This window comes from Pieris rapae, chromosome 14, assembly GCF_905147795.1.
Source record: "Pieris rapae chromosome 14, ilPieRapa1.1, whole genome shotgun sequence".
NCBI lineage: Eukaryota > Metazoa > Arthropoda > Insecta > Lepidoptera > Pieridae > Pieris > Pieris rapae.
The window spans coordinates 4817356-4831232 of record NC_059522.1 but is presented as its reverse complement, the minus strand read 5'-3'; the positions used below and the strand labels follow the sequence as shown (position 1 = coordinate 4831232).

The following is a 13877-nucleotide window of genomic DNA, read 5'->3' as shown; positions in this document are numbered from 1 at the left end:
GTTTGGCAAGCAGCTTTAAAAGTTTGCGCATTTAATAAGAATTCTAACGTGGTATAACACTTACTTCATTATTTCTTAGATCGGCCATAAAAAATTTTTTTGTTAAACAAAGTCTGTTTATAAAAATTTCTCTGGAATTACAAAAAACTATTCTAGTATACCCAAAGCGTTCCTAATAACCACAGCGTGGTTTAAATAAGATGGCGTAAAGGTTTCAAACCTACTAGTGCGAAAAATTAATTTTGAAAACTTGGTACGGTATAAAATGACATTTTCCTACAAGTTGGAGTAATCGGCACAGGGTTTAGGATCATAGGTTACATAAAGCACCATTCGGGATGACGGAAGAGAAAAAAAATTGGCAAAAAGTAAATATTTGTAACAACAGGAATGAAAAAACTGTCACATGGTGTACATTTTCTGAAATAAAAGGAAAATTTCCATAACTTCAAAAATACATGACTTAATTTTTTTTTTAATTTTTCTGATAACTGGTGTGGCATTACCTATGAGAAAATTTCGACTTGACGTCGACTTTTGGGACACCCTGTATACATATTAATATTAAGTTTCTCATGTAAAGAAAATATTTTTTTTGTAATGACAATTAAAGTTCTTTAAACATTAAAATGCATCTTTAAAACCTACAAATTACGAATTAAATGTTATGGCGTAATTTGTAACGTAAACTGTGTTATGTCACACTTGCAAATAATTTTATCAGAAGTCAAACATTGTCATGAATATTTATTAAAGTCTGACAATAGTCAGTAGAATTTGTACTGCCTTAGTGTTGTTTAGTTATAATTTAAAATGAATGTTAATATTGAAAGTCAAAATGATGGTAAGTTTATTTTGTATTCACGTGTATGCATCGCACTACAGCGACGAAATATTAATTTATTTATTAACACTTCGTTGCATTACATAAAAGAAATAAAAATATTAAACATAATTTAATGAAAAGCAACTGGCGGCCTTATCGCTTTCGTGCGATTTCTTCCCGACAACCACTGTGAGTAAAGGAAAAAAGACATGGATTAAATTACGTAAGGTAGGCAAGAAGTGCAAAAATATATATTACAAATTCTATAAGAAGGAAAAAACAATATTATTCTAGGATAGGGTACCCTAGAATAACCCACATTCATTTTTGAATTCCATTTATTATATATGATATATATGAAATATATTAACTTATATTACTTTATATGTTTTACATTATCTAAATTATTAACCAAAATTAAAAAATTTCCTAACCTACAAAGTAATAATTAAAAAGAAAATCAAACCAAATTCAAAAGGTTTGGTCCCGGTGGCAGTGTACCTTTAACGCTGACGGAATTTCCTCGCTGTATTGCGATACTTATTCGTTGAGCCTGGTAAGTACCAGCTCTGGAGTCGCCGGTACTATTTACCAGGCGCAAAATTAAATCTTTAATAAGGCCCTTTGCACTTGTATACCACGGCCCAAGAGTCTCTATTCCAAAGGGAACAAAAAGAATGTTGGAGAGGAGAGACTTATGCGTTTATTATTTGTCATATATTAATTCTCTTTTAATTATAGTATTCTATTTTAATAATTATAGCATTATTAATATATAGAATAAATACAAGTAGATATATTTGAGTATCGCTATACGAACCTTATTATTAGGGAATAACAAACTTATTCATCGTATTCCATTTGAAACACTTTTATATGCACATTAATTCTGACTTACTACTAACTTAGAGCCTGATTAAATTCTCGATAAATTTATCAGGCTATTTTAAGAAAGAAAAATCAGTTAATGCTTAAAAAACAGAAACGTCTATATACGTCTATAAGATGTTTATTCAAAATGCATCAGAAACAGTATTGCGTAAAATCTCCGTATCCTAGTAACTTATCAAACCTAACTTTTCAGGCTAAAGTTACGTTTCACGTTGGTAAGCACAGGATACCTATATCTTACTTTGCTTTACGAAAAAAAAATTCGCCATTGGGGGCAAAACATTTTTTAGCAAAACCATAAAAGCGACTACTATTATACTTGTATATTTTCAGTTGCTGAAAACTCAGAGCAGACTGATCCCATGATAGTATTAGAAGAAGCATTAACTCTATGTAAATTTGGTAAATTCCATTTGCGACTTTTATTTGGGTCGTTTTGCGCCATCATGGCCACTATTTCTGTAGTAACTACCTCCTCGTTTATTCTACCAATTGCCGAATGTGACTTAAATATGGATATGATGCTAAAGGGATGGTTGAACTCTATGCCATTTGTAGGTAAGTGCTAATATTAGTAGGAAGTGTATAATTTGTTAACTGTGATATACGCATATTATATTTCACCTTTCCAGTATTGTGTTTTAATGTTATTTAATATACGATAATATGTATTATAGAGACAAATTTAATCATATCATCTAATCTAAATTTTTGTCATAAAGTATTAATTAAATAATATAATTTTTGTTTTGACTATAATTATACTACAACCTCTTTTATTCAGGGACTCAGTTTTCTGAATCTGTTTCATGATCATTTTTAAATCTAATAGGCAAGGAGGTGATCAGTCTCTAGTGTCTGACACACGCCGTCGACTTTTTGGGTCTAAGACATGTCGGTTTCCTTACGATATTTTCTTTCACCGTTCGAGCTAATGTTAAATACGCACATAGAAAGAAATTCCATTGCTCCTTCAGCCGGGGATCGAACCTTGGACCTCAGGGATTAGAGTCGCACACTAAAGACACTAGGCCAACACTGCTCTACTTAAAAATCTCTCAATAAATTTATTTAAGAATAATTTATAATAAAATTACCAAAATCGGCAGCTTATATAGATAAGTTGTTGTAGGTCAAATTGGAGTAAGTCTTTTTTCCGGCTTCTTAGTAGACACATTTGGTCGTCGAATATTTCTAATAACCGGAAACCTTGGCATTTTCATAACTGGCTTACTTGAAGGAACAAGTCAGACATATTGGATGCTGGTAATTGTGAAAATGCTTCAAGGCGTCGCGTAAGTATATTATAAGAACATATATAATTTATTTATTTATTCCACTACATTATTCTACCTTAACAGTTACTACTAATTCGATAGAACTCCAAAATAATACCCACACCAATTATCCTACATAAAAAACATTAAAAAATTATACTTATATGCCTAAATTTTATAACTAACAATATTGCAAGCAACTCTTGTGAACTCAGCCAGTGTACAAACAAATAGGTCTACCTAGACAGAAATTTTGTAACTTATTAAGTATTTAGTAAGTATATTAAGTACATCCAAAAGTTTAGACGTAAGCCTCAGGTTTCTACTTGGTACCCGTAATGGTCGATGGATAGTTGTATCCTTTGGCTGTTTTATTAATACATTTTAAGAAAGTAGGTGATCAACCATTATTGCCTAGTTATACGGAATCTATAGCTACGTAATACCAGCGTGAATAATAGTTTTGGGTTAGAAGCACTTTCCTCCTAATTAAGAAAAACAGAAGTGGATTGTGCTCCATGGCTTGATACTTCATACAAAATTTACCTAATGTTGTACTAGGTCAACGTATCTATCTAGTGCTCATACATACGTAGACGCACTGAACATAAATGATAAAGAATAAAATTCTATATTTAAATTTTGGGCGTGGGTATAAGTAATTTACGTAGATGGATAATGATTTTAAATTCAGTTGACAACCACATCTAGTATTTATATATTTTTATTACAGTATGAGTATAGCATATGCAGCAATTTCAACAATGTTGTCCGAGTTCATTCAGAAGGAATTGAGAGACAGAATTTTATTACTTCTCGGTGGATTCATGTCTATTGCGATTATTCTATTATCTCTAATGTCTTGGGCAATTTTACCACAAACACAATTAAATATTAGTTTATGGAATGGATATTTTGGTGAGTTGTACCTTATTATTTTAATTTAAAATGTGTTTTAATTTTAAATACGCGACTGGAACCATATTAAGGTATATGAAACCTGGATTTTTTGTTTTAAATTATCACAATTGAGTTATGAACTGCCATTGACCGTTGATCTCTGGCGCCAGTTATGTTAAAATAAAATATATACTAAACTTTAATTTGTGTATTAAATAACCGTTATCCAATAGCGATACGGATCTAAAACAGAGAATTTTTCACATTTTTCAATTTTTTGTCAATATGTCGATATTAATGATCTAGGTATCCAGTTCGTAGTTGATATTTCGTAGTTCGCACAAATATTAATTGCTTATCAAAGAAAATCTATTGATGCAGGTGGAGTTTGAATGCCAGTATCGAGATTTGACACGCATTGACTACTAGTTTAACACTGCTTATCTAAAATATTATGTGAGATCAAAATGAAGCAAATTAATCAATATTAGAAATTAGTTGGGGTGTCAATTGACTGAATTAACAATAGTTCATGACCTAGATAACTAATGCACTGGCTACTTTGCATAAATGCAAAATTTAAAATAATATTGAAAAACTTTTTGATGCGGACAGTGTCACCTAACACTATTATTTATCACGACCTTAAATTTATTATATTTAAAGTGCTATATCACAGTGACTGTTGCAATCAGTGTTCAAATCTGGTAGTGTAATTTCTTATCGATTTCTAAGATAAAATATGGTTTACGATGTAAATATCACTTTTGTTTTGTAAAGATACCTAGGATGGTACCTTGCGTATACGGCTATATACACAACAAAAAAAGAGTACCGAGAGTTTTTTACGCCGGCTTTATCTCTCGGCCAACACCCTCTGTCTTCTTTGCCGATGAGAAGGGATGCCAACAGGCTCGAATTTAAAGACGTTGAATAAGTGATACCATGATGATCTTATGTTCCAAAATAAACGCATTTTTTTCATCTCCGACGTAAATTGAGTAAAATGAGACGTTCAAAAAACTATACTGAACTAAAAAATATTCTTAAAAACACAAGAACATTATGACAAAATATTTTTAATGTTCTGTTATCATTTACAACATTATTGTATATAATATATTTATTTGTTTCAGAAATTCATTCGTGGAATATTTACCTATATGTATGCTCAATATGGAGTTTTCTAGCCTTTATTATGTATTATACATTACCAGAAAGTCCGAAATTTTTACTCTCTGACGGTTACAATGAAAAGGCGCTGGAAGTTCTCAAGAATATGTATTATGAAAATACGGGGAAACCTATTGATACATTCCCTGTATGTAATTAAAAGTTTCTCTAAATATATACTAAATACGTTTGCAAATTAGGTTATAAATAAATTGATGTGCGTAGGAATTCATGTTTTATAATGTCGTAAGAGAGCCAAGCCTTTTTTGAAGGAATTAATTTATCTCTGCACATAACTACTAAATATGCTTTTTTGTACCTTTTACATAGATTAAAAGCTATTTATGCAATAATGCGGAAATAGAAAATATTACGTTTTCTATATCTAGTAAAGAATGATAGTATTTTTGGACATCAGGCAGAAGGTGGTCCAATAGATTATATCCATGTATATCGTGTTCAAAACTAGGACCTACAGTATAATTTAATTACGTATAGGAAGAACTAATCTAAATGTAAATAACAATAAATTATATGCTTTCAGATAAAACATTTAAAATGTGGCATCCCAAATAAATTAGATAGAGATAAAAAATCTAATTTCAAGAAACAAATAGTGAACAGTTTGTTTGAAGTGAAGGATCTCTTCGATAAAGTAGTTGTTTACCGACTCATTTTAATATGTGGCATGACGTTTATTTGTTTGTCTACGTAAGTATGTTTATAGAAGCAATATATACTAATTTCAACAAGTTTTACGTCGGCAGCCTCCTAGTCCATAGCGAGTACCGTAAAAATTCGTCGATTAGATGTCCTTGGAAAAAATATTTGTAGCTACTTGTTAGCCTTTGGGTTTAGAGAGTTTCCCCTTTCCCCTATTTAATCAAAACTTGAAACTAGAAGCCTTTACGAGTACTTACAGCTGTGTTTTATAATATCTTTAATTATTATGGAACTATGTAGTACGGCATGTAAAGCTAATCTTGAATTAATGTTTCATACATTGAAATAATCATTAACAACGTAAGTTATATCGCTTATAACCATCTGACAACTGAGGTTACAAGTTCATAGCTTGAAGGTAAATGAACTTTGATCCTGAGAGTAATTCACATGTTGTGCGAAAATTGTACTAATGTAGTTAATCAAACAAATCAATGTATTCTCAAGGGGTTAGTAAACACAGTTTGTAATTTTAAGTTCGAGAAATTATTTTGATACATACTAGTATGATTTATATACTAACCAGTGGTTTCGGCGTAATGAGTTTATAACGATGTTTAAAACAGATTTTGCCTTAAATTCCCATTTGACTCGCTTATGAGTGGCTATGTGAAAGTAGTATGATTTAATTCACACAATAGGTTGCCTAAGTTGAGTCCAATGAGACTAAGTGAATGTCCAAAATTAAGTTAAGAAAGCCAGGTCCCCAGTACTCATCCGAATATCTTATACATTTTAATGCACATATTTCATAGTTATCTTGAAAAACTAAAAAAATATAACCAATAAATATATGTACAACAAAAACATAAATTATGAAATAAATTAAACTCTAGTTAGGTGACCTTACAACCGTTGCACACTTGAAGCCCTGTAGTTTTTTTACAACCTCTAAAATTGTAACTCAACATTTTTGTTTCGATACTATCCAAAAAGGTCGACTATACTTGTATTGAAATGTCACTTGCTTTTTTTATGTACTCTTAGATAAACCAAGTTAGCTTTTGTTATCGTCGCAACCCGCTTAGGCACCTTTTATGTGGCGAGGATTTGAACATATCTACAACAAAAACCACCGAACTTAAATTTCGCAACGCAAGTTCATCTACCGTAAAAATTTATGTGTAAAAAGTCTGTTTATTTATTCAGTCCCCGCTTAAGGGCGCTTCTGTCTTAGGCTTTAAGTAATTATGCAACCTAACACCTAACTTATATTACAAATCTTTTATCAAACGAAATTTTTTCCTCGACTTTGGTAGGCGGCAGTGAGCGTCTATTTGTGTGTATTAAACATGACTTAAAGTGTATAGAACTAGTATTTATTTACAGATACACTTGCCTGCGGTTATGGTATCCACAGATATCAACGACAGTAGAACATTATTATAATGATCACAGATACTCGTCGCGCTTCTGTGAAATGATAAATTACAGAAATAATCAGAGTATAAGCAACGCAGATATAACACACCCAGATATTTGCGTGCCGGTAGTAATTTAAACATACTTTTTCGGACAGCTTACTCACACTTGGAGTAGGATATTCCCAATGAATTCAGTATAAACCAAATTTCCTTTCAAATTAAAATTGAAAATAATATTCGACAATGTTCAAAAATCTATTTACTTTGATGAGGCTGACAAGGTTTATACACTTACTTCACTGATTTTCTTTAAAATAAATGTATCTTTAAGATATATTATCTTTATAAAATGCGGCTAAGACACAAGAGTATATATAGTTATGTATAGTTTTAAAGATTTTACTATAAAAGTGTGAATTTGGAAATTTACGAATATATAGTTTGCCATTGTTTTCCATTGTATAAAGTTAATTTTGCCGTATAATAGCAGTCGTTTTGGAACTAAATTATAGATTTTCTATGGTTTTAATGCCAAATCATTGTCTGCTTCAGGCGCAGGACTCAAATAAAGATTTTTAATTTCAGCAAGTGAGTGGCTCTGAAACGTATATAAATTCCATGCTTTTGGGTATAACTGCACTGGTTTTTGTTGGAGTAGCCAGTATTTTAGTGCACTGGGTAGGACATAGACTATTGATCTTCGTAGTACAATTAGCTTGCGCCGCATGCGCAAGCAGTTTGTACTACACGAACTCATCAACACAAATTGCCTTTCTCATATCTTTTATTTGCGCATTTATGCAAGCTAATGGATCATTACAATCGAATATTGTTGTAAGAATATTCCCCACAAAATTAAGGTAAGACACAAAAGTAAGGTATATCATTTATTCATCGTAATTTTTAAATGTCAAAGAAATATCATATTATATAGATACTTATAGCCGTGAAGAAAAATTATCAAGGAAACATACATAGGTTTATACATAGAGAGGAGGATTTGAAGTATTCAATATCCCGTGATTTCAAGCTTCTAAAACTAGCTGTTCATCAGGTTATCAGTACTATAAATACTTCTCTTGTATGCGCAACTTACGCACATGAAAACTTCATATCATATTTTTTAAAGATCCAAGCGAAAAGCACGACTTAATTTCATCGCTTGTAGACCTACAAAAGATGGAAGGACAGTTACTGCAGACTAGTATGTCCATCACTGTTTGCCTATTATATTATAAAAAATTATTTAGGCGTAGGGACCTGACGACCCCATCGCCCACTGGTGAAATAACCTGTGAAAGAGGTTATTTCACCAGTGCAATCAGTCAACCCCCTTCCTAGTGGGAGTGCCATGCTGTTGCTTTCGGGCTTCAGCCAAATGGGCAGGCACGACCGGGGCAGTACCACTGTCTCACAGAAAACCGGCGTGAAGTGATGCAATAGGTTTATCTTATTGTACTCGCGTTTCGTTCGGTGAGTGAGACTCCCGGAGCCCATCCCCCCCCCCCTTCCCCAGAGTATGACGGTGCAGTTTAAAGAAAGATTACCCCAGGGGGGTACCACACGTGGAGAATCCCCCTCTGGGCGTCCATCATCGGAACAATCAGTATCCGGTGGTGGATGCACAGGCTGCCCTTCGTATTCTGGGGTGGGCAAAAACTGCGCTCTAAACAAAACATCCAGTTCTAGTTTTAGGTTTCGATCTCGGGGCAAACGGAAGAATTCGCCGAAGGCAACCCCTTCCACGCTCACAGTGGACTTCACCAATGTTAGGGGGCTCAACTCAAACCTAAACGCGGTTCACTTTCACCTTGAATCTGCGAAGCCGGCCTTATTCTTCCTCACTGAGACTCAGATATCCTCCCCGGCTGATACTTCTTACCTCTCCTACCCGGGGTACAAATTGGAACATTCATTTGTGCCGCGGGCGGGAGTTTGCGTGTACGTCAGAGAGGATATCTGTTCTCGTCGCCTTGGGACGCTTGAAGGAAGGGACCTATCTAACCTCTGGCTCCGCATAGACTGCGATGACCATCCGCGATTCTATGCGTGCCTGTATAGGTCCCATAGCGGAAATGACGAAACTGACCGACTCATCGAGCACATCCAAATGGCTACAGATTCCCTGCTTGAAAGGGTTCCTACCGCCGAAATCGTGATACTTGGCGATTTTAACGCCCACCATGCCGATTGGCTCGGCTCTGAAACCACCGATCACGCGGGAAGATCCTTTCATGACTTTGCTTTAGCCTACGACCTGACACAAATGGTCCCTGCGATTACGCGAATACCAGATGTGGACGGTCATAAACCCTCTTTGTTGGACCTTCTGCTGACTTCGCATCCGGAGAACTATCAAGTCTCCGTTGACCCGCCATTGGGTTCATCGGATCATTGTGTGGTCCGGAGTACTGTGCCATCTACGCGCCCTTCGCGGTCGCGCTTTTTGGGTTTTCGCCGTATTTGGCACTACAAGTCAGCAGATTGGGACGGGATGCGGTCTTTCTTTGCGTCCTACCCTTGGGGGCCTATTTGCTTTTCGTCTGAAGCTCCAGATTCCGTCGCTGCCTCTGTCGCCGAAGTGGTTCTGCAGGGAATGGAACTCTTTATTCCTTTTTCTGCGGTGCCGATCGGTGGCAAGTCTCAGCCCTGGTTTAAGCGTTCTTGCAAGACAGCCTCGCGTCGAAAGCGAGAATGCTTTAAGGCATGGGCAGAAGCGGCGAAATCTCGTGATGCTAATACCAGCGAACTCAAAAAAGCATATAACTCAGCCTCCAGGTCCTTCAAACGGGAAATCACTAAAGCAAAGTCAGAGCACATTGCCAGATTTGGCGAGAGATTGGCCCAACTCCCTTCGGGGACTCGAGCCTTCTGGTCTCTAGCCAAAGCTGTCCAAGGGAATTTTTGTCAGCCTTCCATTCCACCATTGCACAGGGAGGATGACTCGCTGGCCCACACTGCGAAGGAGAAGGCCGACCTTTTAGGCTGTCTCTTCGCGTCCAACTCGACTTTGGATGACCAAGGGAGATCACCACCGAGCATTTCACGGTGTGATTCTTCGATGCCGGAAGTTACATTCCGGCAACGTGCTGTCCGTAAAGCATTATCTTCCTTGGACATACATAAGTCGAGCGGGCCGGATGGTATTCCTCCAATTGTGCTGCGTACTTGTGCTCCTGAGTTGGCTCCGGTCTTAACGCGCCTTTTCCGGTACCTGTACTCGCTTGGCACTGTCCCGGAGTGCTGGAAGATCGCATCGATACATCCGATCCCTAAAAAAGGCGATCGCTCCGATCCGTCCAACTATCGCCCAATAGCGATAACCTCCTTGTTCTCCAAAATAATGGAATCCATTATTAATTGCCAGCTCCTGGAGTATCTGGAGGGCCACCAGCTGATAAGTGACTCTCAGTACGGCTTTCGTCGTGGTCGTTCGGCTGGTGACCTTCTTGTATACCTTACGCATAGATGGGCGGAGGCAATTGAGTCCAAGGGGGAGGCTCTAGCGGTTAGTTTGGACATAGCGAAAGCCTTCGATCGGGTGTGGCACAGAGCACTGCTCTCGAAGCTTCCAGCCTACGGGCTTCCCGAGAAATTATGCGATTGGATCTCCAGCTTTCTGGCCGATCGGAGCATCAAGGTCGTCATCGACGGAGCATGTTCCGACCTTAAACCCGTGAACGCTGGGGTCCCACAAGGCTGTGTTTTATCCCCGACCCTGTTTCTTCTGCATATCAATGATATGTTGCAACTTAGCAACATTCACTGCTATGCGGATGACAGCACTGGGGACACTCTTTACACTGGCCGGGCAAGTATTTCTCGGGCAGATGTCGATGAGTACCGGAACAAACTTGTGTCTGAAGTAGAAATCCTACTATGTGGAGTCTCTGACTGGGGCAGACTAAACCTAGTCCAATTTAACCCCAAAAAGACACAAGTTTGCGCGTTTTCCGCTAAAAAAACACCCTTTGTCGCTACTCCTCTTTTCGAAAACACTCTCCTTAAAGCCACAGCCAGCATTGGAATACTTGGCGTTGACATATCGAACGACGTTCAGTTTCGCGGTCACTTGGAGGGAAAGGCAAAATTAGCCTCCAAAAAGCTTGGTGTGCTCAGCAGGGCGAGACGGTACTTCACTCCGGGCCACCGCTTGCAACTATATAAAGCTCAAATTCGGCCCCACATGGAGTACTGTTCCCACCTTTGGGCGGGTGCTCCCCAGTACCAGCTTCTTCCACTTGACCGTATTCAACGAAGAGCGGTTCGAATCGTTGACGACCAAAATCTCTCCAAGCGGCTTGATCCTTTGGCGTTGCGTAGAGATGTGGGGTCTCTCTGCATCTTCTACCGCATTTACCATGGAGAGTGTTCAGAGGAGTTGTTCGGATTAATACCTGCAGCTGAGTTTCATCATCGGACGTCGAGGCAGAATACGAAATTCCACCCGTATCACCTCGACGTCCGCCGTTCCACAACTGCGCGTTTTTCCAGGCAGTTTTTGCCGCGCACCACCACTCTGTGGAACCAGCTGCCAACTGAAGTATTTCCGAACCAATTCGACTTAGGGTCCTTCAAGAAAAGAGCGTACCAATTCTTAAAAGGCCGGCAACGCACTCGCGAGCCCTCTGGCATTGAGGGTGTCCATGGGCGGCGGTATCACTTAACATCAGGTGAGCCTCCTGCCCGTTTGCCCCCTGTTCTATAAAAAAAAAAAAAAAAAAAAAAAAATTGGACAGCAGCGCTCTCAAAGCAGCATCCTACAATGGGACAATGCTTTAGCGTCCGCAAAACGGACTGTTGAATATTTGACTATGGCAGGTGTCGACATAATGAGTCAACAGCCAAGAACTAAAGATACAATTGGAGGTAATAGCTTTACGAGCCCTGAAGATGCAGTGAAAGCGTATGAATAAGAATCGTCCCACTGCTTTTGTCAGTGGCTCCATCGAATCCGATGATGTGTCCTCTACACATAGGACACAGAAGGACGATTACTTCAAAAAACAATAAAAGTATTGGCAACTTTCTACATTAAGCCGTTTTACATTTTCTAAACATTTTCCGTGTTGCCTCCGTAACAATAAATCTGTCTATGAATGCTGTATTAAAATCCATCTCGTAGTTTAAAAGACTGAAGCGTGCTGACAGCGATGATCGCTTTGTTATGTAAAATATATTATAAAAAAGTCAAAATTTCATTATTTTCAGAGCTTTAACATTCTCAATAGTAATGATAGTGGGTCGTCTGGGATCACTTTTGGGAAATATTTTGTTTCCTATTCTATTAGAGAAAGGATGTATGGCGCCGTTCTTAACTTTATCAGTTGCTTCACTATGTAAGTGTTAATATGTTTAAGTACTTAAACTTTCGTAAATATATTTTGAATTTAACAATGTACTACACAATATCCACACTTTTTTCTTTTCAGTATTAATTTCGAAGAGGGCAATTTTAAATAAATTACACAAATACTTTACTATAATTCAGAAGAGCAACATAATAATATATCGAAAGAAACAGTATTTGAATCCATTCAAACATATTGACAATTTTATAAGAGTATTAATTTACTGTTCAGCATTGCTTCCAACTGCGCTTCGCAATGTTTAATACAATATAACATTTTAATTTTCACTTATTTAGGCACTTAATTATACTTATAAGTGGATTAAGATAACACTTATTCAGATTTGGTATACAGATAGGATCAGCGATAACAGATTTTTCCTTAGGCTATTTGCTTTCTATCAACTTTCTTGGTATAATTGTAATGACAACACTTCTATACATACAATATACACATTACAATTACAATTATGCGATACAAAAAAAACAAATTCTTAACGCACACGCGAGCCCTCTGGCATTGAGAGTGTCCATGGGCGGCGGTATCACTTAACATCAGGCGAGCCTCCTGCCCGTTTGCCCTCTGTTCTATAAAAAACTTTGTATCTTACATGAAAAACGTTATTAAAAAGGGACAGCAACATTTGAATTATTTGGTTATATGGGACGGAAATTGTCATATATGAATATATTTCATGTTTTATTTTTACAGGTCAAGCGAGCGTGGTTTGTTTTCTTCCCGACCCTAATAAAGAAAACAAAACTGGTGATAAATAAACACTTTATGAAGTCTTCATTTATGTTTTATTATATAACTACTGAATAGCATTAGATTTTTCTAGTAGATGACGTGTTATGAAAGCCTATTTTCCTTTATAATTTTTGTTTAGAACTGTATTATGAATGCCGTGCTTGTTTTTCGGCTCTATAAGTCGTCCATCAAATCGTTTCTAATAACATTGCAATTTAGCTATAAAGCATAGTGACCAATTTATATCTTACATTTTAGCTTCGAATGAAATGTATGTAAACCTTTTTATTAGTAAAGGAACCGATAACGCTTAACGGGCGTTAACCGCTTTAATTGAAACTTTACTTCAGCAAAGAATCACACAAAATTTGTTTTTAATGAGCTCATCTAAAATAACATGAAAATAGACTTTTTTATTGTAAAATTACAGCGATGTCTTTCAATTAGTGTTTATATATTGAGAATATGTTCAATTATCATTCAATAGTATAAGGCTATAAGGCTTTTTAGGGAATTATCAAAAAGGTAAATCGATATCACAGGAGAACGAAGAGCTGGTAGCTACCTCGCACAAAGAATTAGTCTAGCTATTCAAAGGGGGAACGCTGCCAGTATCTTCCGA

General features: G+C 36.7%; 1 protein-coding gene across 1 annotated transcript; it reads left to right on the top strand.

Moving 5' to 3' along the window:
• Positions 1–766: 766 nt before the first annotated feature.
• On the top strand, positions 767–13298 carry LOC111000245 (synaptic vesicle glycoprotein 2B-like). Its single transcript, XM_045631199.1, has 10 exons — positions 767–844; positions 2051–2275; positions 2850–3012; positions 3728–3912; positions 5031–5215; positions 5612–5778; positions 7120–7279; positions 7740–8014; positions 12366–12493; positions 13217–13298. Exons 1-10 carry the CDS (start codon positions 814–816, stop codon positions 13279–13281), a joined length of 1584 nt encoding a protein of 527 aa, XP_045487155.1. The 5' UTR covers positions 767–813; the 3' UTR covers positions 13282–13298.
• The last annotated feature ends 579 nt before the right edge of the window (positions 13299–13877 follow it).

Excerpts from the sequence above, each read along its gene's own strand:
- LOC111000245 (XM_045631199.1), top strand. The coding sequence starts at position 814 with ATGAATGTTAATATTGAAAGTCAAAATGATG. Across the intron at positions 2,276-2,849 it reads GAACTCTATGCCATTTGTAG|GTCAAATTGGAGTAAGTCTT; the intron begins GTAAGTGCTAAT and ends AAGTTGTTGTAG. Across the intron at positions 5,216-5,611 it reads AACCTATTGATACATTCCCT|ATAAAACATTTAAAATGTGG; the intron begins GTATGTAATTAA and ends ATATGCTTTCAG.